The sequence below is a fragment of the Somniosus microcephalus genome, chromosome 16 (assembly GCF_052327205.1).
Source record: "Somniosus microcephalus isolate GS21.2 chromosome 16, FLI_Smic_1.0, whole genome shotgun sequence".
Lineage (NCBI taxonomy): Eukaryota > Metazoa > Chordata > Chondrichthyes > Squaliformes > Somniosidae > Somniosus > Somniosus microcephalus.
The window spans coordinates 91,163,222-91,189,638 of NC_141002.1; the positions used below are offsets into that span (position 1 = coordinate 91,163,222).

Here is a 26,417-nt window from a genome sequence, read left to right on the forward strand (position 1 = left end):
TCGATTTCTTATGTTAGAGTAAAACGAGATCGCGGAGTTATCACAGCCGAGCCCAATACTGTTCTCGTCCTACATCTAGTTCCTTATCCAAGTGGCCGTTCTTCATACGTGAGTGGACAGTAAGCGTCGCTTGGTTTTTGATTCTGTGTTGTAATAGGCATACTTCCAGCATGGGTTGCTGGCTAGTTCAGGACGGCTGCGGTTAAGATCAGCTAACCAAGCATGGACCAGACATCAAATCTGGGACCTTCATGGACTTCTGTGGCTTGTCTACCCAATGAATAAACACCGCAGGCCATCAGAGGACCTAGAGGAGAAAATATTCAAAGCTGCAGGGACAAGCTTTTTTTTTTTTAAAAAAAATCAAAATCTATTGGGAGTGACTATCTTAAAAGTATTATGAATCGTGGATATTCAATTGGAATGGAGGATTTTGCAAATTTTATGAACTGCAATAATTCTAATAATTTGTGTAGTTGTAATCTATCTAAATTGGATCAATAAAGCATCAGTTGTCTGAAGGGAATTGAAAATGAAAAGCTATGGTGGTTTCAGTTTATTCAAAGACCATTGTGTGGCTTTAAGATATTAAGCACTTTTATATCCACTTTTTCACTTAAGCCAAAAAGGACAAAACTAGCAACTTTAACAAGCTTATTAAAACTTTGAATTACTGTAATTTTAAAACTGCTTTAAAAAATTTGAGTACCAGTCATTGTATGTGTTTTTTCAGGGCAACAGCCATTGCAGGTTCAGTGAATTAAAAACACTTCCTTGTGCGTGAACATTTTGTCATGCTTGTTGTGAATTTAAATTTTAAGTGAAATTTTTTACTGAACTACGAGAGAACTTGATGTCTACTTCCCCCTCCGTAACATCGCCCGTCTCCAACCCCGCCTCAGCTCATCTGCTGCTGAAACCCTCATCCATGCCTTTGTTACCTCTAGACTTGACTATTCCAACGCTTTCCCGGTCAGCCTCCCATTTTCCATCCTCCATCAACTTGAGCTCATCCAAAGCTCTGCTGCCTGTATCCTAACTCGCACCAAGTTCCGTTCACGCATCACCCTTGTGCTCGCTGACCTACATTGGCTCCTGGTCTGGCAAAGCCTCAATTTTAAATTTCTCATCCATGCTTTCAAATCCCTCCATGGCCTCCCCTCCCTACCTCCTGTAACCTCCTCCAGCCCTACAACCCTCCGAGATCTCTGCGCACCTCCAATTCTGGCCCCTTGTACAAACCGGACTTTAATCGCTCCGCTATTGTTGGCCGTGCCTTCAGCTGGCTAGGCCCTAAGCTCTGGAATTCCCACCCTAAACCTCTCCGCCTCACTATCCTCCTTTAAGATGCTACCTCTTTGACCAAATCTTTGGTCACCTGCCCTAATATCTCCTCATGTCAAATTATTTTGGCCTTGTATATTGAGATTTTCAGAAAAATCTAGCATTCAAATAGACAGTTGCCCCTCTCAGTGTTGATGCTCAGCCTCTTTCTGCCAATGGAAAATCCTTTGCAAGGTTTGTATAGAGGCAACCTATTAGAACATTTACCCATGGAAGCTTTTTAATTGAAAACTTGTATATTTAAGAAAACAGATCAAGTTTTTGCCTCCAGTCTCAAGATTACTGCTTCTGTATCCTGTAAATTGTGGTATATACCCTGTTACAATGTTCCCTCTAAGCTGCGTGGCCTCGCAGCACTCTGTTGATCTCGCGCAGCCCAGGACCGGCTTTTCAAATGTTACATTTCGCTCATGAGCCATGCAGCTCCTTAAAGGGTCCGCACACCCAAAAAAAAATTAGGGGGCACATTGCTCTGTTGTACGCTGTATTATTGATATTCCTCATTTACAAGTGTGGTACTAAGGGCTTACGGTTAACAAGTGTATTTGCATGCTCGTACCTGGGATTTCTCCCGTGTGCTGTGCCTCCGCGTGTTCCCTCTCCTGCCCCGTTAATGTGTTTCTGTGTGCACTGTTCTGTTGCACACAACGAATGATTTCGGGAATATAATTGAACTATCCCTAGCCTGCCTCATAATGGGGTTTTAAACGCTACAAAGTATAGACAGTGTCCCCCCAGTGCAAATCGAGGTGTGGACTGCACAGTGTCCGAAATAGCCAGCACCATTAACGTGCTGTAAGAGGTGACAATAATGGTCATGGCAAATGGTTTGCGCTGTTTGACCGATTTCAAATGTGGGCGGTTTAAGTGGTGGGGACTGTATTGTTTGATGGAAAAAGTATTTGTGGAGGATTCCACCGTGTAGCAGTGTTCTCAGCTGACGTAGACAAGCTACTAACTGTAGTGGCAATGGTAAAGGTTCACCCAGGTTTCTAGTCCAGGTATTTTATAGTCTCCAAAAAGATTGGCGTACACTTCATTATTCCTTGATTCATAAGGGAATCAAGGGATATGGGGATAGGGCGGGAAAGTGCAGTTGAGGTGGAAGATCAGCAATGCTCTTATTGAATGGCGGAGCAGGCTTGAGGGGCCGTACTCCTCCTGTTTCTTATGCTCTTATTCCTAGGACAGGAGGTATCCAAGATGGTAACATTGCCATAAATTATCCAAGCAGCGTGCCCAGGCCACTGGTTTAAGTTGTTGTTTCGTATGACGGGAAAAGCTTATAATGGGATGTCTAGTTTGACTATCCATTCGATGGCCGCCTGAGATGCTGAGTGGAGAAATGAGGTGCCTCCCACAAGAGATCTCAGTGGGCTGGTTGATGGGATGCATTCCATGGTCTGGGACTCATGGCCACAGTCGCACTTCGGGTCGTCCCTCGTCTTCCACTTGTGGAGCAGATGGCTGCATCGTCCTTGCCCTGGCTAAGTAACATTATAGAATGCGTATTGCCACATTGGAACAGCATTGGAAGTTTCTCGGTTTGTATTTGTAGGGCCAAAGTTGTTAGTTTAAGGTGCCAACCTTCAGCCTCACCTTCGTACCCAGGATTTTCACAAAGTGCCGGTCAATAGCTGCTGCAAACCCCAACCATTTGATGATTATCTCGTTTGAGAGAGTGCGGTAGGGTTCTACAACCCCCCACCCCACCCCCACCTTCCGACCAGTATATAGGCACAGGGATCTGGTATCCCCTTTACAGAAGAGCCGTGGATCCCAGTGAAAGTTTATCTCGAAGTCATCCTCTTTCCAGCCTGTCTTTCTGTGCAAATAGCACCTGTAACTGCGCAGCCAGTGGTCCCCATACAGTGCCTCCCTTTGCCAGCCAGTGGGCAGGAACCAGCTCCTGGACCCCTCATAGTGGTTGCTGGAAGGTAATATAAAAAAGAAAGGACACAAACATTTGCCCTTTATTAATGTAATGTCTATTTGCCATTATAGTGAGGTGGGAGGAACAGCATTGTTCCCCCATCTTGCAGTCTGTTTGAGCAGTAAACAACAGTTTAAATACCTTAAGCTTTGATTACCAACTTAATCTTTGGCTCAATTACATTCTGCAGACTGTGAGGTAACACATACGTGAATTTTGTCTTTTTTAAGTGATCTAACATCGAACATAAAATGTCATCTACTCTTCTGCTTTAGGGTGAGTGGCTTAAGGGGGTATGTAAACGGTTTTTACCATAATGCACCATCCGATATCTCTCTTCACTTCTGCGCTGAGATTACACAAGGTCGGACTGAATGTCAAGTATGGTTGACTTCAGGAATCTTTAGTATATCCTAGAGAAAGGCATTTAAGGACGTGCTTAGTAATTTCTTCATTTGTCCCCCCTCTTCACCCCCCCCCCACCCCCCACACAAACCCCAATCTAATTTTGGAAAGGGTTGCCCTGCTGATGCAGTGAGAGTACTTGCAAAGTGCACTTTCATGAATAAAAGTCGATCTTGTGCACAAGAAATGGCGCGTCTGCTAAATTAACAAAACTTTAAGCGCATCTCAAAGGGTAAGTAATATAACTAGAATCGTTTGTCCCTTTTTCTGTTTGGGGACTGGGGGGGGGGGGGGGGAGCAGGACTTGGAGTGGATTAAATTGTTTATTTGGCAAGAAATCTGAATTTATTAACGTAAATCCAGCATGAATTAAAAAAATTATTTCACTTGCTTCATTTTGGAACCCAGCCTTAAGAGAAGAATACAGATTTTAAACTGCTTCCTTACAGTTATCATGCTTTATTAAACAGGAGCGTGTTGCCTTTCTCATCGGTGCTCTTTGTAAGTCACCTTGAGAGACCTAATTGATTCAGTCCTTGGGTGCATTATTTATCAAATGCTTAAAAATTAATTTTAAAATTGCAGTGCTTTTGTTTATATATTCATAGCTTTTACAACTTCTGTCGCAATGCAAATGCCCTGGAATCCCGGCTCATGTGCTTTGAAGCCCTTGAGATTGTAATGCTTACTCATTAGGAGGAATTAACTCTGACTTCAGACCATTGCAGGCTTTTTTCTCAAACTACAACTTTTTTCGGCATGGCTGAAGTAAGGACAGTCCTTTTTTTTTTCCCGAATTGACCCGAGTCGTAGCATTTCTGCACAGCTTGCTTGCCAGGATGCATTAGTCAGTTCCCCCATTCCACCACAGGCTCCTCGCTGCATGTGAAACCTAGATTGTGCTGTCTTAGCAGAGCGCGCTATAAATAGAACCACTAATGTATTGAGCCAGTGATGTCATGGAGGCCTTTGGAATGTCCGCACCCTCACCTGTAACTGTGAAGCACTCTTTCCTTTCCCCCTAGATTCCCGTTAGCCTTGCCTCCATGATGGTTTCATGCTGTAAAAAGGAAGAAATGAAATGATTCTATGTTGCTGGTGTATAAAGTCAGACTGTTTAAAATTAGACGGAGAAGTGGAAAACAAAGTGAGCTGTGAAAGAGCTCCTGTAGATGAATGGTAGAGATCCCAGTACTTCTGTGGGAGGTCTGGTAGCGCTACAGATTTATGCAATGTGACAGTGATGCTGGCAACTGTGTTTGCTGTCCTGAATTATTTTAAGTGTTAACATTTTAATCTATATAGTTGCAAATACTCCAGATGTAAGCCCTGCTATTTCCTTCTAAATAAAAGAAAAAGTATATATATATATGTTGTCCTAAGAACAATGACATTTAAAAAAAATTTAAACTAAATACTCCATTTTCTTTCTTTCAGTGTGAAAAACTCAAACTACTGTATCCCCCCCTATTCTGGCTATAACAGCTACGATTATCTAGAACCAGGAAGACACAGTGAACAGACTGGCCTCTGTGGCCTCAGTAATTTGGGTAACACGTGTTTTATGAATTCAGCAGTTCAGGTAGGTCATTAACGAGAGAACCCTAATCACTCAATGTTGTAAATATTTAATACTGAAATTAAGGGCTTCCGTGTCCTTCGTCTGAACACCAGTAATCTCTTGTGCAAGTTGGTTGGTGTGTGTGAGCAAAAGGACGACAGAAAATATTCCTATCCGTGGAACATTTTCATTAAACTGGCGGGAGGGGGTTAGAGTTTCCGTTCTGGGTGCAATCGCAAAAATGTGCTTGAAATTGCGCTGATTAGCTTACGGTCAATGTCCCCTTTAAGCTGCGCAGCGCGCTGCAGCTCCCGAACAGCCGGCTCACCGGCTTTTAAATAGGAAAAACCGCGCACATGTGCGGTATTTTGAAGGGGCCGCGCACCAAAAAAAAATTAAAGGGAACATTGGTTACGGTTCAAGTTTCCGATTTTAAAAATTATCTGTATAATCGCAAAAGGTAAAATCTTGCATGAACCAGGGCAATTGGGCAGCGTAATACTGTAGAATGTCATTTTTTTTTTCTTTCCATTAAAAAATATTGATGTATTTAGGAGTGGTAACCTGGTCCACTTTTATTAATACATCTGAAAACAGAATTATCACAAAATAAGCATTTTTATTAAGTGTTCAGTGCTCCACCTGAGTGTAGCCTGATTTAAAATAATTGAAAATGACTTTAAAAAAAAAACTATACTGAACCATTTACTACTTTCATTGGTGTACACAAGTCGGTTTTTTAGTAAAGTAAATATCTTTTGCTATGTAAAAACTTTAAATACATGCTTACATGTGTCGGTGGGCCTAAGAAAATGAGCGCAATTTGAAGAGCCTTCCCGAACCAGCGATATCGGCGGAAATGACTACCCGGGGGCGGGGCCTGATTTGGCTGAACTGATCTTGAACTGGCGTAAATAGATCCCAAAAACTCTAGCATGAATGGTATGGGGTGTAACTCACTTACGTTTAAAATTTCCCGATCTTTTGTGCTTGTTCAGCCGATTCCGCCCGGATAGCGCTGATGTTACTAGCGTAAAGGAGTGCAAACTGTATCCCTGGAAGAGTATATTCCTTCTCCTAGCCCTGTCCGTACTGAAATATCTTCCTGCTGGCAGTTTTCTAATGTAATATCAAATATGTTCATGTTCGGATTTCCCTCGCTGTACTGTTGTGAAAATGTTATAGGACCCCTTATGGGATTGCAGAAAATGAAATCAGCAGAAGTAATCATTTTAAGTATAACTTGCTGAAGCAGTGGAACTAGTTTAGCACTTAATTTAAAAGGGATTTTTTTTTTGGATGACTGCCAAGGCAAGCAAAGTCATCCCGTAGGCACTTTGTCAATATTCAAGGAATTTTACTGATCCTGTCACATAGTGGTGCTTCCTTCCTTCAAATTTGGGAAACATAGAAACATAGAAGATAGGAGCAGGAGTAGGCCATTCGGCCCTTCGAGCCTGCTCCGCCATTCAACGAGATCATGGCTGATCATCCAAATTCAGTACCCTGTCCCTGCCTTCTCCCCATATCCCTTGATCCCATTAGCCTTAAGAAATATACAGTATCCAACTCCTTTTTGAATATATTTAATGAACTGGCCTCCACCGCCCTCTGTGGCAGAGAATTCCACAGGTTCACCACTCTCTGGGTGAAGAAATTCCTCCTCATTTCAGTCCTAAATGGCCTACCCCTTATCCTTAGACTATGACCCCTGGTTCTGGACTCCCCGACCATCGGGAACATCCTTCCTGCATCTAGTCTGTCCAGGCCTGACAGAATTTTATAGGTTTCGATGAGATCCCCTCTCAATCTTCTAAACTCCAGTGAGTATAAGCCCAATCGACACAATCTCTCCTCATACGTCATTCCTGCCATCCCAGGTATCAGCCTGGTGAATCTTCGCTGCACTCCTTCCATGGCAAGAACGTCCTTCCTCAGATAAGGCGACCAAAACTGCACACAATACTCAAGGTGCGGTCTCACCAAGGCCCTGTACAACTGTAGCAAGACATCCTTGTTCCTGTACTCGAACCCTCTTGCTACGAAGGCCAACATTCCATTTGCCTTCTTAACCGCCTGCTGCACCTGCATGCTTACCTTCAGCGACTGGTGCACAAGAACACCCAGGTCTCTCTGCACTTCCCCTTCTCCCAATCTATTGCCATTCAAATAATAATCTGCCTTCCTGTTTTTGCCACCAAAGTGGATAACCTCACATTTATCCACATTATAGTGCATTTGCCATGTTTCTGCCCAATCACCTAACCTGTCCAAATCGTACTGGAGTTTCATGACCTCCTCCTCACAGCATACCCTTCCACCCAGCTTTGTGTCGTCTGCAAATTTGGAGATATTACATCCAATTCCCTCGTCCAGATCATTAATATATATTACGAACAGCTGGGGTCCTAGGACCGATCCTTGCGGTACCCCACTAGTCACTGCCTGCCACTCGGAAAACGACCCGTTTATTCCAACTCTTTGCTTTCTGTCCGCCAACCAGTTCTCTATCCAAGTCAATACCTTGCCCCCAATCCCATGTGCCTTAATTTTGCACGCTAATCTCTTATGCGGGACCTTATCGAAAGCCTTCTGAAAGTCATTTGGTACAGTAATACTTGAAGGAATACAGTGTCCTCTTTTCTAACTGCTACACATTTCGCTCGTGACTTTTAGCTGGTTTAAAATGAGTTCTTACAGTTTTGCCAATGATTGTGTTCAAAATGCAATTTGGATAATTTGCTTTAACTGTAGCTTATTCTATGTTGAAAGTCACAGCTTGTCTTCAGATGGTATGCGATGAACTTGTAATTCTTTATGGACTTAGATGGTGAGAGCCTGTTGCTCCTGGCTGGATAGTCTAGAACTAGGGGTCATGGTCTCCGGATAAGGGGTCGGCCATTTAGGACTGAGATGAGGAGAAATTTCTTCACTCAGAGGGTTGTGAATCTTTGGAATTCTCTACCCCAGAGGACTGTGGATGCTCAGTTGATCAGTATATTCAAGGCTTAGATCAATAGATTTTTGGGCAACAAGGGATATGGGGATAGGACAGGAAAGTGGAGTTACGGTGGAAGATCGTCCATGGTCTTATTGAATGGCGGAACAGGCGTGGGGGGCTGTATGGCCAACTCCTGCTCCTAATTCTTATGTTGTGTAGCTGATCACTTATGAAGAGAGGCAGCAACACAGAAGATGCTGCAGTGAACTAACTAAATTCTAACAGGACTAGACAGACTAGATGCAGGAAGGATGTTCCCGATGGCCGGGGAGTCCAGAACCAGGGGTCACAGTCTAAGGATAAGGGGTAAGCCATTTAGGACAGAGATGAGGAGGAATTTCTTCACCCAGCGAGTGGTGAACCTGTGGAATTCTCTACCACACAAGGCAGTAGAGGCCAATTCATTAAATATATTCAAGAAGGAGTTGGATATATTTCTTAAGGCTAAAGGGATCAAGGGATATGGGGAGAAGGCAGGGACAGGGTACTGAATTTGGATGATCAGCCATGATCGCATTGAATGGCGGAGCAGGCTTGAGGGGCTGAATGGCCTATTCCTGCTCCTATCTTCTATGTTTCTATGAACCAGTGCTTTTTTTTTGCTTAAAGACCTTAATTTGTTGTGTTCATGTTTCATGTAACCTTTTTCAATCCGATAAAAACACATCCATTTTAGGAATGTTTTTGAGAAACTAATAAAGTTCAAGGGCGCTTGGTCAATTTGATGTGTCTGAGTACATTAGCTCTTTGTCCTCCAGTGTATTGGAGTTAGACATCATTTTACAGGTTCCTTGTAATCATTGATATCCCCATATTTTAAATTTACACTTGCTGTAGCCGTAGTCCAATTTGTCACCTTTGTTTTTAAAAGATAACGTTTTTGCATTCCAGTAACATTTTCTTGTGCTCCATGCAATTCCCTGTTTGAACGCTGCCACGCCCCTTTAAATTGGTTGTCATCTTCCAAAATTCCATAGATTATGGAACAGTTCCTGCAGATTGGAGGGTGGCAAATGTAACCTCACTATTTAAAAAAGGAGGGGAGAGAAAACCGGGAACTACAGACCGGTTAGCCTATTGTAAAGGATGTGATAACAGGACACTTAGAAAATATCAACGGAATTAGACAAAGTCAACATGGATTTATGAAAGGGAAATCGTGTTTGACAAACCTGGAGTTTTTTGAGGATGTAACTGGTAGAATAGATAAGGGAGAACCAGTGGATGTGGTGTATTTGGATTTTCAGAAGGCCTTTGATAAAGTCCCACATAAGAGGTTAGTGTGAATATTAAAGCACATGGGATTGGGGGTAATATACTGGCATGGATTGAAAATTGGTTAACAGACAGGAAACAGAGAGTAGGAATAAATGGGTCTTTTTCGGGGTGGCAGGCGGTGACTAGTGGGGAGCCGCAGGGATCAGTGCTTGGGCCCCAGCTATTCACAATATATATCAATGATTTCGATGAGGGAACCAAATGTAATATTTCCAAGTTTGCTGATGACAGGAAACTAAGTGGGATTGTGAGTTGTGAGGAGGATACAAAGAGGCTTCAAGGCGATTTAGACAAGTTGAGTGAGTGGGCAGATACATGGCAGATGCAATATAACGTGGATAAATGTGAAGTTATCCACTTCGGTAGGAAAAACAGAAAGGTAGAATATTATTTAAATGGTGATAGATTGGGAAATGCTGATGTACAAAGGGACCTGGGTGTCCTTGTACACCAGTCACTGAAAGCAAACATGCAGGTGCAGCAAGCAGTTAGGAAAGCAAGAGGATTTGAGTACAGGAGCAAGCATGTCTTACTACAGTTGCACAGGGCTTTGGTGAGACCACACCTGGAGTACTGTGTGCAGTTTTGGTCTCCTTACCTAAGAAAGGATATACTTGCCATAGAGGGAGTGCAGCGAAGGTTCACCAGACTGATTCCTGGGATGGCAGGACTGTTGTACGAGAAGAGATTGGGTCGACTAGGCCTGTATTCACCAGAGTTTAGAAGAATGAGAGGGGAATCTCATTGAAACGTGTAAAATTCTGACAGGGCTAGACAGACTGGACAGGGAGGATGTTTCCCCTGGCTGGGGGGTCTAGAACGAGGGGTCACAGTCTGAGGATACGGGGTAGGACATTTAGGACTGCGATGAGAAATTTCTTCACTCAGAGGGTGGTGAACCTGTGGAATTCTCTATCCCAGAGGGTTGTGGGGGCCAAGTCACTGAATATATTTAAGAAGGAGATAGATAGATTTCTAGACACAAAAGGCATCAAGAGGTATGGGGAGAGAGCAAGACCTTGGTATTGAGATAGAGGATCAGCCATGATATTGAATGGTGGAGCAGGCTTGAAGGGCCGAATGGCCTACTCCTTTTACGTTTCTAAATGGGGATTCTTTTCCTCCTCTGGAAAATGTGCATATGCAGCCCTGAATGACTTGGCTACATTACTCATCCACCATACCCTCCCCCCACCTTGCGGGAAATCACCTACCCTCATTTGTACCTCCCCTTCATAATGTACCCAAGAAGTACCGTCTGGGGGAGTATGATCATTTCACCCAGATCGCTGAGGTCCCCTGCATTGTGCTTTGGAGCAGCAATACTCTGCACACCAATGTTACCGCTAAGGTGCGGCGCGCGGCCGCGCAGTAATCAGAAAGGTCCCGCGCAGGCCGCTCATCAGCTTTTACATTGTAAATACCGCGCATGCGCGGTATTTACAAAGGGACCACGCATTAAAAGAATCAGAACCTAGGAGTAAGGTTCTACTGAGAGTTTGAGGAGTAGGTGGTAATCTCTGGATTGTTACCTGAGCCACGCGCCAATTGGCATACAGGGATAAGCAGATTAGAAGGTTAAATGCTTGGCTGGAAGAGTGGTGTGGGAGGCAGGGGTTTCACTTCATGGGCCACTGGCACCAGTACTGGGGAAAGAGGGAGCTGTTCCGTTGGGACGGGCTCCACTTAAACCAGGCTGGAACCAGTGTCCTGGCGAATCGAATAACTAGGGCAGTAGACTGGGCTTTAAACTAATGAAGGGGGGTGGGAGGATTCAGGAAAGAGTAAATTTAAAAGCAGCGAGAGAAATGTCAAGGCTCTAGAGCAGAGCAGAGTTTTGGGTAAAAATAAGCAGAGTGGGTCAGGAAGGGACAGAGAGAGTAACAAAGGTAAAAAGGCATCAGTGACTACAGTGACATCAGGGAAAAATAGAAAAAAGTCAAAGCTAAAGGCACTGTATCTGAATGCGCGAAGCATTCACAACAAAATAGATGAATTAATAGCACAGGTAGAAATTAATAGATTTGATCTAATAGCCATAATGGAGACGTGGTTGCAAAGTGGCCAAGGTTGAGAACTAAATATTCCAGGATACTTAACTTTTAGAAGAGATAGGCAAAATGGAAAAGGAGGAGGGGTAGCCCTGATGATAATGGAGGGGATAAAGACAGTAGAGAGAAAGGATCTTGGCTCCGAAAATCAAGAAGTAGAATCAGTTTGGGTGGAGCTAAGAAACAGCAAGGGGCAGAAAACATTGGTGGGAGTTGTTTATAGGCCCCCAAATAGTAGTTGGGCAGAGTATAAATCAGGAAATTAGAGGCACATGTAACAAAGGTAATACAGTAATCATAGGGGACTTTAATCTACATATAGACTGGGCAAATTGAATTTGCAGTAATAGTGTGGAGGCCGAGTTCATGGAATGTATGCAAGATAATTTTCTAGATCAGTATGTTGAGGAACCGACTAGGGAACAGGCTATTTTAGATCCAATATTGTGCAATGAGAAAGGGTTAATTAATAACCTTGCTGTAAAGGGGCCTTTAGGGAAGAGTGACCAAAATATGATAGAATTTTATATTGAGTTTGAAAATGATTTGGTTAAAGTCCGAAACTAGGGTCTTAAATCTAAACAAAGCAAACTACTGAGGGGTGAGTTGGCTAAAGTAGATTGGGAAACTACATTAAAAGATATGATGGTGAACAAGCAGTAGCTCGCATTTAAAGAATTAACACACAATTTACAACAAATACACATTCCTTTAAGGCACAAAAATCCCACAGGGAAAGTGGTCCAACCGTGGCTAACGAGATGTTAAAGATAGTATTAGATCAAAGGAAGAGGCTTATAATGTTGCCAAAAAGAGTAGTAAGCCTGAGGATTGGGAGGATTTTCAGAATTCAGCAAAGGAGGACCAAGAAATTGATATGAAAAAAGAATGAGAGTAAATTAGCAAGAGACATATAAACATATTGTAAACATTTCTATAGGTATGTAAATAGAAAGAGATTAGTGAAAGTAAATGTGGGCCCATTAGAGGCAGAGACAGGAGAAATTATAATGGGCAATGAGAAGGGGAAGTGCAAAGAGACCTGGGTGTTCTTGTGCAGAGAAGGGGAAGTGCAGAGAGACCTGGGTGTTCTTGTGCACCAGTCGCTGAAGGTAAGCATGCAGGTGCAGCAGGCGGTTAAGAAGGCAAATGGTATGTTGGCCTTCGTAGCAAGAGGGTTCGAGTACAGGAACAAGGATGTCTTGCTACAGTTGTACAGGGCCTTGGTGAGACCGCACCTTGAGTATTGTGTGCAGTTTTGGTTGCCTTACCTGAGGAAGGACGTTCTTGCCATGGAAGGAGTGCAGCGAAGATTCACCAGGCTGATACCTGGGATGGCAGGAATGACGTATGAGGAGAGATTGTGTCGATTGGGCTTATACTCACTGGAGTTTAGAAGATTGAGAGGGGATCTCATCGAAACCTATAAAATTCTGTCAGGCCTGGACAGACTAGATGCAGGAAGGATGTTCCCGATGGCGGGGGAGTCCAGAACCAGGGGTCATAGTCTAAGGATAAGGGGTAAGCCATTTAGGACTGAGATGAGGAGGAATTTCTTCACCCAGAGAGTGGTGAACCTGTGGAATTCTCTGCCACAGAGGGCGGTGGAGGCCAGTTCATTAAATATATTCAAAAAGGAGTTGGATACTGTATATTTCTTACGGCTAAAGGGATCAAGGGATATGGAGAGAAAGCAGGGACAGGGTACTGAATTTGGATGATCAGCCATGATCTCATTGAATGGCGGAGCAGGCTCGAAGGGCCGAATGGCCTACTCCTGCTCCTATCTTCTGTGTTTCTATGTTAATAAGGAAATGGCAGAGACATTAAACAAGTACTTTGTATCTGTCGTCACGGTAGAAGACACAAAAAACATTCCAGAAATAATGGGGAACCAAGGGTCTAGAGAGAATGAGGAACTTAAAGAAATCAATATAAGTAAAGACATAGTACTGGAGAAATTAATGGGCTAAGTGACGACAAATCCCCTGGACTTGACAACCTGCACTCTCGGGTTTTAAAAGAGGTAGCTGCAGAGATGGTGGATGCACTCGTATTAATCTTCCAGAATTCCTTAGATTCTAGAACAGTCCCCAAGGGTTGGAAGGTAGCAAAAACATAACCCTGCTATTTAAGAAAGGAGGAAGAGAAAAAATGTGCAACTACAGGCCAGTTAGCCTGACATCAGTAGTAGGCAAAATGCTAGAATCTATTATTAGGGACATGGTAACAGGGTACTTAGAAAATTGTAATATGATTAGGCAGAGCCAACATGGTTTTATGAAAGGGAAATCATGTTTGACAAATCTGTTAGAATTTTTTTGAAGATGTAACTAGTAGGATGGATAAGGGGGAAACACTGAATGTAGTGGATTTGGATTTTCAAAAATGCATTCGATAAGGTGCCACACAAGAGGTTATTGCACAAAGTTAGGACTCATGGGATTAGGGGTAATATATTAGTTTTTAAATTTTTTTAAATGAGTTTTTCCAGCGTTTTCTGTTTAATATATTAGCATGGATTGAGGATTGGTTAATGGACAGAAAACAGAGTAGGAATAAACTGAACTTTTTTGGGTTGGCAGGCTGTAACTAGTGGGGTACCGCAAGGATCAGTGCTTGGGCCTCAGTTATTTACAATCTATATTAAGGACTTAGATTAAGGGACTGAGTGTAATGTATCCAAGTTTGCTAATGATACAAAGCTAGGTGGGAAAGTAAGCTGTGAGGAGGACACAAAGAGGCTGCAGAGAGATATACACAGGTTGACTGAGTGGGCAAGAACATGGCAAATGGAATACAATGTGGGGAAGTGGGAAGTTATCCACTTTGGTAGGAAAAACAAAAGAGCAGAATATTTTTTGAATGGTGAGAGACTGGGAAATATTTGCATTCAAAGGGGCCTGGGTGTCCTTGTACATGAATCACAGAAAGTTAACATGCAGGTACAGCATGCAATTAGGAAAGCAAATGGCATGTTAGCTTTTGTTATAAAGGGATTAGAGTATAAGAGTAAAGATGCCTGACTACAATTATACAGGGCATTGGTGAGGCCACACCTGGAGTACTGTGCACAGTTCTGGTCTTACCTAAGGAAAGACATACAGGAAACTTTGGTTTATCTGGAGGTTGTATGTCCGGAAACCTCGATCTACCGGCAGAAATCAGAAGCCGTTTTGTTAGGTTTTTTTTCTTCTCGTGGCTTTGTTTTCAACATTCGGGCTCTGGAAAGTCTCTCTGAAGCTGTTGCTAAGCTACAGAGACGCTGCCAAGGTACGGGCCGACTGTTTACAAGCTGTTGCTAAGCAACAGTGTTTGTTGTCAGATACGGAGATGAAAACCTCCGTATGCTTCAACATTAACTTTGTATGTCCGGCAGTTTTGATAGATCGGCAACAGCTCAGTCCCGTCGGTGCCGGATATAACAAAGTTTCCTGTACTTACCTTAGAGGGAGTGCAGCGAAGGTTCACTAGATTGGTTCTTGGGATGAGGGGATTGCCCTATGAGGAGAGATTGTGTAGACTAGGCCTATATTCCCTAGAGTTTAGAAGAATGAGAGGTGATTTTAATTGAAAGATATAAAATTCTTAAGGGCCTTGACAGGCCTTGAGAAAATGTTTCCCCTGGCTGGAGAATCTAGATCACGGGGTCACAGTCTTGGAATAAGGGGACGGCCATTTAGGACTGAGATGAGATATTTCTTCACTCCGAGGGTGGTGAATCTTTGGAATTCTCAGAGAGCCCAGATAGCAGTGGATGCTCAGTCGTTGTGTATATTCAAGACAGAGGTCGATAAATTTTTGGGGATTAAGGGATATGGGGATAGTGTGGGAAGGTGGAGGTGAGGTAGAAGATCAGCCATGATCTTATTGAATGGCAGAGCAGGCTCGAAGGGCCAATACTCCAGCTCCTATTCCTTATGTTCTTATAAAGCGCAGCTTACAGGGAACATTGGTGCACACTTTACCATTTTTGTTTATGCTCATGTTTTTCTGTTTATGTTTACCGTTTAAAGTTTTCAAACTGGGATGGGAATGGAAACCTGCTGTCCTTACTGGCCTAGTCTATGTGATTCCAGTCCCACACTGATGTGATTGATTCTTAACTGCCTCTGAAGTGGCCTAGCAAGCCACTCAGTTGTACCAAACCGCTAGGAGGAGGCTGAGATACAGTTCTGCTCAGATGACTCCCCTGCACCAGAGCATCTGAAATTGTTTTTTTTTTCTCTCAGCCAAGGTTTTTTTTGACTGTAGTCGACATGGTGCTTGACTGTATCTGTCTCATTTCTTTTGCCTTTGCTCTCAACCCCTTCACCCTCTCTTTTCTCAAAACAGTAACAAGATCTCCCTTAGCCACACCTTCAATCATGCTAGTCACTGCACCTACCATCTTCAGTCATTTTTGCCACCTACAATATGATTATGATGCTACCCTCAATGACATCTTCCCGTCTTCTCCCCTCTCTGCTTTCCAAAGCAAATTTTCTCTGCAATATCCATGCTCATTATTCCACCTGGCTGCTCTTCTGACCTCTTCCCATGCAATAATAACAGACACAAAAGATACTCATTTATCTCTTACACTAAGGTCCCAAATACTCATTCCACACGAGACAGCAATTTACATGTACTTCCTTTAATCTAGTATACTACATGCTCACGGTGTGATCTCCCACATTGGGAGGCCAATTGCCTATTGGATGACTGTTTTGCTCTGTCCTCAAGTGTGATCCCAACCTTGCCACGGCTCATCAAGTGATCTGTTTTCATTCTAACTCTGAGCTTTCCATCTTTGCCCTTGCGCTGTTCCATCAAGCTCACCCAAGCTTCAGGGATAATCTCTCATCTTTCTCCTGAGCATTCTGCAGCCCTCTGGTCTGAACATTGATTTTTGCAACTTCAGGCCTTTGCAAGCTCCTCTATTTTCTTGCCTGTTCCTCCAGCTTGCCTTCGACCTCCATTTTTTAAAATGTCTAAGTAATTACCTCACCGAGAAGACTTCAATCACCTGATAGTTTTCACCTCTTACCAGCTTTTTAAAAAAAAATACATAAATAAATTGCAGAACATTTAGCTCTCTCTTTAAGAGGCATGATCATGGCTAACTCTGCATTTACCTGTTCTTTTCCCTTCCTATAAATGGCTTACCTATCTTTCGGGTTTACAGTTCTCACAAAGGAACTACATCTGAAAGCTTAACCCGTCCTTTCTCTTTACAGATGCTGACTGAGCTGTAATATTGCCCAACAATTTCAGATTTTATTTCTGACTTCTTCACTCGTGGGTTGTTAGCTAAGGTTGCCCGCTGGATTTTTCTATCCATGTTAAATAAGTGTCTAGAGAATATTCTCTTCCTGCAAAGCCATATTTTATTACAGATCGCGTGGGCGACCTTAGCAGTTTGACGGAAATCTAATACATTGGTTGTTGAGTCCAAATGTCTCTGTCTGTTGTGCCATCAGAAGGCGCTATTAAAGGGGAACTTATCACAAGTGATGAGGTTTTTGCTTTCCTCACCCTTCATTGAGTTAAATCTTTCTTCAAGTGTTTACTGTATGTTCAGTTACTTAGACCATCTGGTTTGTCAAGAAGCATCAGAGCTATATTTACAGTAATTAAATGGAGAGAACAAATAAATGCAATAAGCAACTTCACCTCCAATGATTTAGCTTCTCTTTAATCTGGTTGATATGGCAACCATTTCACACTGACTAGAATTATTGGTTGTGCTTTTCATTTCCACTGTGCACGTTGCATCTGTTGGCTTGTTCGTGTTGCCATTTGCTCCTGCTTTGGAGACCCAGAATTACAATTAAGAAAAGGCAGCCCAGAGTCGTCAATATTTGTAAATTTTGAATTAAACTCTCGACTGAAAATCGTGACTCTCATCTGCCTTTATTGGCTTTGTTACACCAGTTTCCAGCTGCAAGCTGAGAGAGCGCGCTGCACGGTAGTGGAGCAGGTTGTCTGGGGACGGGCGGGGGGGGGGGGAACTGCCTAGCGTGCTGCTGTTGTGCAATGCTGTTGCTTTTATATCCGATCACAGCCAGAGCATCCCCAGTAATGGCTTTTCTTCCTGCCCTGGCACCATTATCTCCACGGGATTCCACCAAGGATCTGTCCATGGGCCCCTCCTCTTCCTTATCTACATGCTGCCCCATTAGCGACTAAAACTAGAGCCAGCTCAAATTCATTCTCTCATCCATTCAGAGTATTCTTTTCTGCCTGTGCATAGGTCTTCATGTTGCACCTCAGCACAATTACTTAAACACTGGGTGCGCTGCTATTTTCACTCTTATTATTCGTCCAACTCCTTAAAGTGACTGGTATAAGCACTTTCCTGCCATGTATTCCACAATACTGTTGGGACAGCTGTGGCTAACTTGCAGTTAGCAATGGTCTATCTTGATTGGCACCCCATCCACCGCCTTAAACATTCACTCCCTCCACCACCGGTGCACCGTGGCTGCAGTGTGTACCATCTACAAGATGCACTGCAGCAACTCGCCAAGCCTTCTTCAACAGCACCTCCCAAACCTGCGACCTCTTCCGCCTAGAAGGACAAGGGCAGCAGGCGCATGGGAACACCACCACCTCCAAGTTCCTCTCCAAGTCACACACCACCCTGACTTGGAAATATATCGCCGTTTCTTCATCATCGCTGGGTCAAAATCCTGCAACTCCCTCCCTAACAGCCCTGTGGGAGTACCTTCACCACATGGACTGCAGCAGTTCAAGAAGGTGACTCACTGGCAATTAAGGATGGGCAATAAATGCTGGCCTTGCCAGCGACAGCCACATCCCAGGAATTAATTTTTTTAACTCTTTTTGTAGAAATTCAGAATAACTAATTGGTAAACCTGATGTGATTAGCTTATTTGTTACTTTATATAAGTTTACCTTTTGCTTTTTCTTTTAGTGTCTAAGTAATACCCCCCCACTGACACAATACTTCCTGTCTGATGAGTACGTGGATGAGTTAAATCATGACAACCTACTGGGAATGAAAGGAGAAATAGCTAACGCTTACGCAGATCTCATCAAGCAGATGTGGTCAGGAAAATACAGCTACGTTACACCAAGGGCATTTAAGGTATGTATTAAAAACATTATAAATACAATAAAGACTTGATTATAGTCATCTGAAGTTAGCTCTTTAATATAATGGAGTTTCACACTGAATGGAAAGTTTGATGCAATGTGTTTTACAAGGGCTAATTAAAGAAGCCAAGTGAGTAGGCACAGCCTACATAGGGTCCCAACGAAAGTATGTTTCTGTTTGGAGCTTTCCTGTTTATCCTTGCAATAATGGTGTGTCACAGTAGCGGAGAAAAGCTTAATTTCATGTGTCATAATTGTTAATTTAACAGACAAATGGACACATTAAAACTATAATTTAAAAAAAATTGATCTGGCCTCATAATTTCTTACAAACCTCTTCCTTACCGTATCCTTTACATGCCATGCGAGTATAGTCCACTTGATAGGTTCTGCAGAAACCACACACTAACAAGGCACATCAGAGTCATTGAGATGCTGCAGATAAGCAATGATGTTTCCAATTTCTGTATCCTATCAAGCCCCAGGACCTGTGCCATAGCACTGCAGCTCCTCACTTTGGAACTACGAGTACACAGGACTACGGCCGAAATTGTCTTTTTACACACAATACAGGAAACTTTGGTTTATCTGGAGGTTAACTGTCCGGAATGCTCAAGCCACTGGCAAAAATCAGGAGCCGTTTTGTTCGATTTTTTTTCTTTTCGTTGCTTTTTTTTCACCAGTCAGGCTCTGCAAGGTCTCGCTGAAGCTGTTGCTAAGCTACAGAGACGCTTGCAAGGTACGGCCGACTGTTTAGAAGCTGTTGCAGCAACAGGGTTTGTTGCCAGATACGGAGCTCAAAATCTCCGTATGTTTCAACATTAGCACTGGTTTGTCCGGCACTTTTGATGGGACGGCAACAGCTCGGTCCCGTCGGTGCCGGATAGCACAAAGTTTCCTGTATAGTGTGTGCCCGAGCTGGGCTGTGGTCATACGGTACACCCATCGGAACAGAACATGCGTTACTACATCAAGTCAAACCAGTGCCTCCAATATCGACCAAAGGCTTCGGGCACTGTGCAAAATGCAACAATCCATTTATAATTTTATGCCCACGGTGGTATAAAGTGCTCAAACACGAGTTTGCCTTGGGTTCAGAAAATACACCTGTACATGTGGAATGATTAGACCATGTCTCCTGCGTTATTCACAAGGCATTTTCAAGAGTTGGAGTTCTTCCAAAGATGGACTGTTTGCCTCTCTGGACAACCATCAGCTCCTGTATTTCTGCCCAACAATGGTGGCCAGGTCAGTGTGGCGGCTAGAATGTCTCTTTTCCTGGACACAGATTTCTGTATACATTTCACCTGATCCGAGTACCTCAAAACATACGAGCAGATTGAACAACAATTATCTTTGTATCCGAAAGTCGTCGCAAGAATCCTCCTCAATCGCCTTCTCCCAGTGGCCGAAGAGCTCCCCCCAGAGTCGCAATGCCCACTAAGGGGCACAATGGACATGATCTTCACCGCACGTCAATTACAAGAGAAATGCAGGGAACAGCACCAACCGCTGTACATGGCCGCCTTTGATCTCACAAAGGCCTTCGACACTGTCAACCGTGAGGGATTATGGAGTGTCCTCAAATTCGGCTGCCTTCAAAAGTTTGTCACTATCCTCCGCCTACTTCACGACGACATGCAAGCAGTGATCCTGACCAACGGTTCCACCACAGACCCAATTCACATACGAACCGGGGTCAAGCAAGGCTGTGTCATCGCACCAACGCTCTTCTCAATCTTCCTTGCTGCAATGCTCCATCTCATCCTCAGTAAGCTCCCCACTGGAGTGGAGCTAATTTACAGAACAAACGGGAAACTGTTCAACCTCCGTCGCCTCCAGTCCAGATCCAAGGTCGTCCCATCCTCTGTCGTTGAATTACAGTATGCAGACGACGCTTGCGTCTGCGCTCACTCTGAGGTCGAACTCCAAACCATCGTCAACACCTTCACCGAAGCGTACGAGAGCATGGGCCTTACACTAAACATCCGTAAGACAAAGGTCCTCTACCAACCTGCCCCCGCCACACAGTACTTGCCCCCCCCCCCGGATTATCAAAATCCACGACAAGGCCTTGGACAACGTGGACCACTCTCCATACCTCGGGAGCCTACTGTCAACAAGGGCAGACGTCGACGACGAAGCCCAACACCGCCTTCAGTGTGCCAGTGCAGCCTTCGGTCGCCTGAGGAAGAGAGTGTTTGAAGACCAGGACTTCAAACCCGGCACTAAGCTCATGGTCTACAGAGCAGCAGTGATACCCGCCCTGCTGTATGCCTCAGAGACATGGACCATGTACAGCAGGCACCTCAAAGCACTGTAGAGGTACCACCAACGCTGCCTTCGCAAGATCCTGCAAATCCGTTGGCAGGATAGGCGCACCAACATCCGTGATCTTGCTCAGGCCAACATCCCCAGCATCGAAGTTCTGACCACGCTCGATCAGCTCCGATGGACGGGTCACATTGTCCGCATGCCCGATACGAGACTCCCAAAACAAGCGCTCTACTCGGAGCTCCGGCACGGCAAGATAGCCCCAGGTGTGAAGAGGAAACACTTCAAGGACACCCTCAAAGCCTCCTTGGAAAAAGTATAACATCCCCACCGACACCTGGGAATCCCTGGCCCAAGACCGCGCAAAGTGGAGGAGAAGCATCCGGGAAGGCGCCGAACACCTCGAGTCTCTTCGCCGGGAGCAAGCGGAAGCCAAGCGCAAGGAGCGCACGTCAACCCAAGCACCCCACCCACCCGCCCCTTCAACCACCGTCTGCCCCACCTGTGACAGACACTGTAGGTCCCGCATTGGACTCATCAGTCACCTGCAAACTAATTTTTAATGTGGAAGCAAGTCATCCTTGGTTCCGAGGGACTGCCTAAGAAGAGAAGGATCGCCTTATTGGCGCAGCAAATTGAGTTTCTCTTAATCATGGGATTGCCTCTCTTATTTGGGGGTCAAATATTACATCTGAATTCAAAGGCATCCTGATTTATGGCCTGGTTATTGAAAGGCAGTGTCAGATCAGGGTGTCTCTCCTTTTGTGGTAGATATCTTGATTAGTTCCAGCAGAGCATCTACCATTACAGCTTAAAACACAAAATGGCAAAAGTTTGCACAGTGGTGTTCTGTTGGTTAGTTCCTCCTGGACATGACCCCTGTAAGAAAAGGAAAAATAATAAAAGGACAAATTAAAAGGATATCACTTGGCGTGTCAGCTGTGGCTCAGTGGAAAGCACCCTCACCTCTTGAGTCAGAAGGTTGTGGGTTCAGGCCCCACTCCAGAGACTTGAGCACAAAAATCTAGGCCGAGACTCCAGTGCAGTGCTGAGGGAGCACTGCACTGTCGGAGGTGTTCTCTTTTGGATGAGAAATTAAACCGAGGCCCCGTCTGCCCCCTCAGGTGGATGTAAAACATCCCATGGCACCATTTCAAGTGGACGTGAGTCTAGATTCGGATCAGCCATGATCCTATTGAATGGCGGAGCAGGCCCGAGGGGCCGTATGGCCTACTCCTGCTCCTACTTCTTATGTTAAGAGCAGGGGAGATATCCCCAGTGTCCTGGCCAATATTTATCCCTCAATCAACATCACAAAAGCAGATTATCTGGTCATTATCACATTGCTGTTTTATAGGAGCTTGCTGTGCGCAAATTGACTGCCGCGTTTCCTACATTACAACAGTGACTATACTTCGAAAATACTTTGTAGGCTGTAAAGCGCTTTGGAACGTCCTGAGGTCATGAAAGGCGCTGTAGAAATTTTTTTTTTTTTTTTTTTTTATATAAAAAGAGCAGAGAAATGGGATTGAAGTAGACAGCTTGAACCCACGCAGACACGCTGGGCCGACTGACCCCCTTTGTTATTTCTATGATTTCAGTATTCTGCCGTATCCCGGCATCTGTTCAACATTGGAGTTCACAGTGCAGTTAGTTCAGCCTGCCGTGATCCATGTGCATTTGGTGTCTCATTTATGCCAAGTATATGGAAATTCTGCTCACACCACCCTTCCTTGTTTCTAGTTAAGCTCTTGCTGCAGTTTCTTAAGTTCGTGCGGCCACAGTAATTTGAATTTCATAGAATGATACAGCACAGAAGGAGGCCATTCGGCCCATCATGCCTGTGCCGGCTCTTTGAACAAACTACAATTAGTCCCACTCCCTTGCTCTTTCCCCCATAGCCCTGCAAAATGTTTCCCCTTCAAGTATTTATCCAATTTCCTTTAGATTTGATCTTGAATTGCTGAGAATCTGTTTACTTCAAAGCCATTTGTGTGCAACAACAACCTGTATTTATATAGCACCTTTAACGTTGTAAAATGTCCCACAGTGCTTCACGGGAGTATTAAAAGACAAAAAATTTGACACGAGCCACATGAGATATTAGGGCAGGTGACCAAAGGCTTGGTCAAAGAGGTAGAATTTTATCAAAAGCTTTCTGAAAGTTAAAAAGACTGTCATTAAAAAGTACCACCATCTACTGCACAGCATCCTCAAAGAAGTCAAGGTGGTTTCTCGGGCATGATTTTCTTTTTCAGTTTTAAATTATATTGCTATATAAATACTTCTACAGAAGATGACGACAGATAGGAACACAAACAAAGGGACTTCAGTTACGTGGATAGACTGGAGTAGCTGAGGTTGGTCTCCTTAGAGCAGAGAAGGTTGAGAGGAGATTTGATAGAGGTGTGAAGGGTCTGGACAGAGTAGATAGAGAGAAACTGTTCCCATTGGCGGAAGGGTCAAGAACCAGAGGATACAGATTTAAGGTGACTGGCAGAAGAACTAAAGGCGACATGGAAATAAACTTTCTTACTCAGCGAGTGTTTGATCTGGAATGCACTGCCTGAAAGGGTGGTGGAGGCAGATTCAATCGTGGCTTTCAAAAGGGAATTGGATAAGTACCTGAAGGGAAAAAATTTGCAGGGCTACGGGGAAAGGGCGGGGGAGTGGGACCAGCTGAAGTGCTCTTGCAGAGAGCCAGCACGGGCTCGATGGGCTGAATGGCCTCCTTAGGTGCTGTAACCATTCTATGATTCTATGAAATCAAATGGGACTTTCTCTCACGCTTTACAAATATTCAACAGTTCAGTTTTAGTAAATACCTTAATAAAAAATAGTTATTTAACAGTTTATCTTCATTCTGTGTTTTAGACGCAAGTGGGTCGATTTGCTCCTCAGTTTTCTGGCTACCAGCAACAGGACTCCCAAGAATTGCTTGCATTTCTTCTTGATGGCTTACATGAAGATTTGAATAGGATTAGAAAAAAGCCGTATATTCAGCTGAAAGATGCAGAAGGAAGACCCGATGAGGTACAAACAATTGCAATTTTATTTTTCCATATTTTAGGGAGGAGCTGTGGTTAATGCTTATATTGTTGTTGAAGGTGAACTGTGTTCTCTGGAGAAGTGCTTTGAATGTGAAATATTCTCCTTCCCCATTCACTTCATTGTTAAAATTGGTGTTTAGGGCTCCAAAGTGATGGTAAAGCACCAATGCCAGCTCGGACTAGTTAGCCTCTGATCCCACAGTGAGAGCTTTTCGTTAACAGAGCCAAAACGCGTGTCAGCAGAGTGGCTTTCTTTTGGCTAAGCGAACCCAAAATGGTAGGTTTCCAGCAAGATTCAGCAATTGCTAAATGTAGTTCTGCAGGTAGGCGATTAAATAAACTGCATGAAAAAGTAAAACTACATTATATTTATGGGTTGTTCAATCCCCCCCGCCCCCCCCCCCCCCCAAACAAGTGATCCCATTTGCATGCTTTATTAATTTTTATTCACATGTCCTGAAAGGTTAATTGCATGAATTCTCTTGAAACCAACAGTGTGTGTTTCTGGTTGCCCCTATCCTATTACTGTCAAAATCATACTTCTGGTACAACCCAAAGATTCTTGCTGTCTGGCATTTATCAGTATGACTGCCGAAATTCTGCTCTAAGATGTTGAAATGTAGAGAGTAGGGATGGGCCACTTGGGGTGCACAGACGATGAGCTGTAAATTTCTACGATTCTAAAGCTGCATCAGGGTAATTTTGAGAAATTCCACAGACCAGCAACTGTTCTCTTTCATAGGTGCATTTAAGGGGAAGCTGGATAAGTACGTGAGGTAGAAAGGAATAGCAGGATATGCTGATAGGGGTGAGATGAAGTTGGGGTGGGAGGAGGCTTGTGTGGAGCATAAACACCGGCATAGACCAGTTGGGCCGAATGGCCTGTTTCTGTGCTGTACATTCTATGTAATCTAGAAAGAGTCACAGCTATAAACATTCTTCGTCAAATTTTATTCCCAGAGGGAAACGGTCACTTGTCAAGTAGTCAATCATAGATGATTAAGCAGAACTGTGTTGCTTTGTTCTCTGAAATCTATCTCAATTTGTTTTTTTTTTTGTTTTTTTAAGGTGGTTGCTAAGGAGGCGTGGGAAAATCACAGGAAACGAAATGATTCTATCATTGTTGATATTTTTCATGGTCTTTTTAAATCTACACTTGTTTGCCCTGAATGTTCGAAGGTTTCTGTGACATTTGACCCATTTTGTTATTTAACACTTCCTTTACCCTTGAAAAAAGAACGTACTTTGGAGGTTTTCCTCGTCAGAATTGATCCGCTCACCAAACCTATGCAGGTACGAGCAGCATGGCTTAACTCACAGATTGAACTGGAAAATAAGTTTGGCAGCCTTTTAGTCATGGTTATTGTAGTGTATGTACCTTTAAGGGGAGAACTACTTTTTACAGCTCCTGTATAATGTAGTACCGGCAGTGACCACACCTGTATATAAACCCTGAGTAGGGATCTGTACGTTTAGTTTTAGAGTAACCCTCATCCAGTAAACACCTGTTGATTGTTCCCTGCAGTCTCTTGTCAAGTTATTGAAGAACACCAACCTCAAGATACACGGATTTAACATTGGCGACGAGAAAATTCGAACCTACCTGCAACTCTGCAGAAGGAAATTCCATCATTGCTGTGAATTCTGTTGTAAACGGCTCTTTGACGAGATAGTGAAGAAAATACTGCTATTTCTTCAGAGATTCCAGAAGCACGGGCGTCAACCATCCAACGGAGACTCCAGCGAAACGGGCTGGCAACAGGTACGGCGCAGACCCTTCCCGCACAGCGGCGCTAGAGCCGACCGACGGCACAGGAAAAGGCCGAGCAGCGTCGACAGGAAAAGAGAGAGGGTAGAGCGCACAGGGCGCAGCCGCTGTTCAGGACCGAACGGCGTCGACGCGAGAAGAGAGAGGGTAGAACGCACAGGGCGCAGCCGCTGTTCAGGACCGAGCGGCGTCAACGAGAGAGAGGGGCGGTGTTCAGGGGGCGAGCAGCGTCAGCGGGGAAGAAAGGAAAGCGCGGGAGACGCCATTTTGAGCCGCAGCGGAGAAGAAGGGAGAGCACGGGATACGCCATTTTGAGCCACAGCGGAGAAGAAGGGAGAGCGCGGGAAGAAAGGAAAGCGCGGGAGACGCCATTTTGAGCCGCAGCGGAGAAGAAGGGACAGCATGGGAAAACGCCATTTTGAGCCAGTCTAACCACACCCAGGGATGCCGAAGAGTGGCAGTGTCACAGCGTTCGACAATGAAGTCGAAGATTGGACGACATATGTCGAACGCATAGAAGTGTACTGCAAGGCGAATGAAGTGCCAGATGAGAGGAAAGCGCTGGTATTGTTGAATTCAATGGGTGCAAAAACGTATGGCTCACTGCGAAACCTAGTAACCCCAGAGAAGCCAGTGGAAAAGGATTTTGAA

At 44.1% G+C, this 26,417-nt stretch overlaps 1 protein-coding gene across 3 annotated transcripts in view; it reads left to right on the top strand.

The window, feature by feature from the left end:
• usp15 (ubiquitin specific peptidase 15) overlaps nt 1-26,417 on the top strand; it is a 131,576-nt gene that overhangs the window by 69,675 nt on the left and 35,484 nt on the right. For all 3 annotated transcript variants that reach the window (XM_086009422.1, XM_086009419.1, XM_086009421.1), the window contains 4 exons: nt 5,120-5,264; nt 18,493-18,666; nt 23,823-23,981; nt 25,067-25,291. In XM_086009422.1, the coding sequence (XP_085865548.1) occupies nt 5,120-5,264; nt 18,493-18,666; nt 23,823-23,981; nt 25,067-25,291 (703 nt within the window). The remainder of the gene's footprint in view (nt 1-5,119; nt 5,265-18,492; nt 18,667-23,822; nt 23,982-25,066; nt 25,292-26,417) is intronic.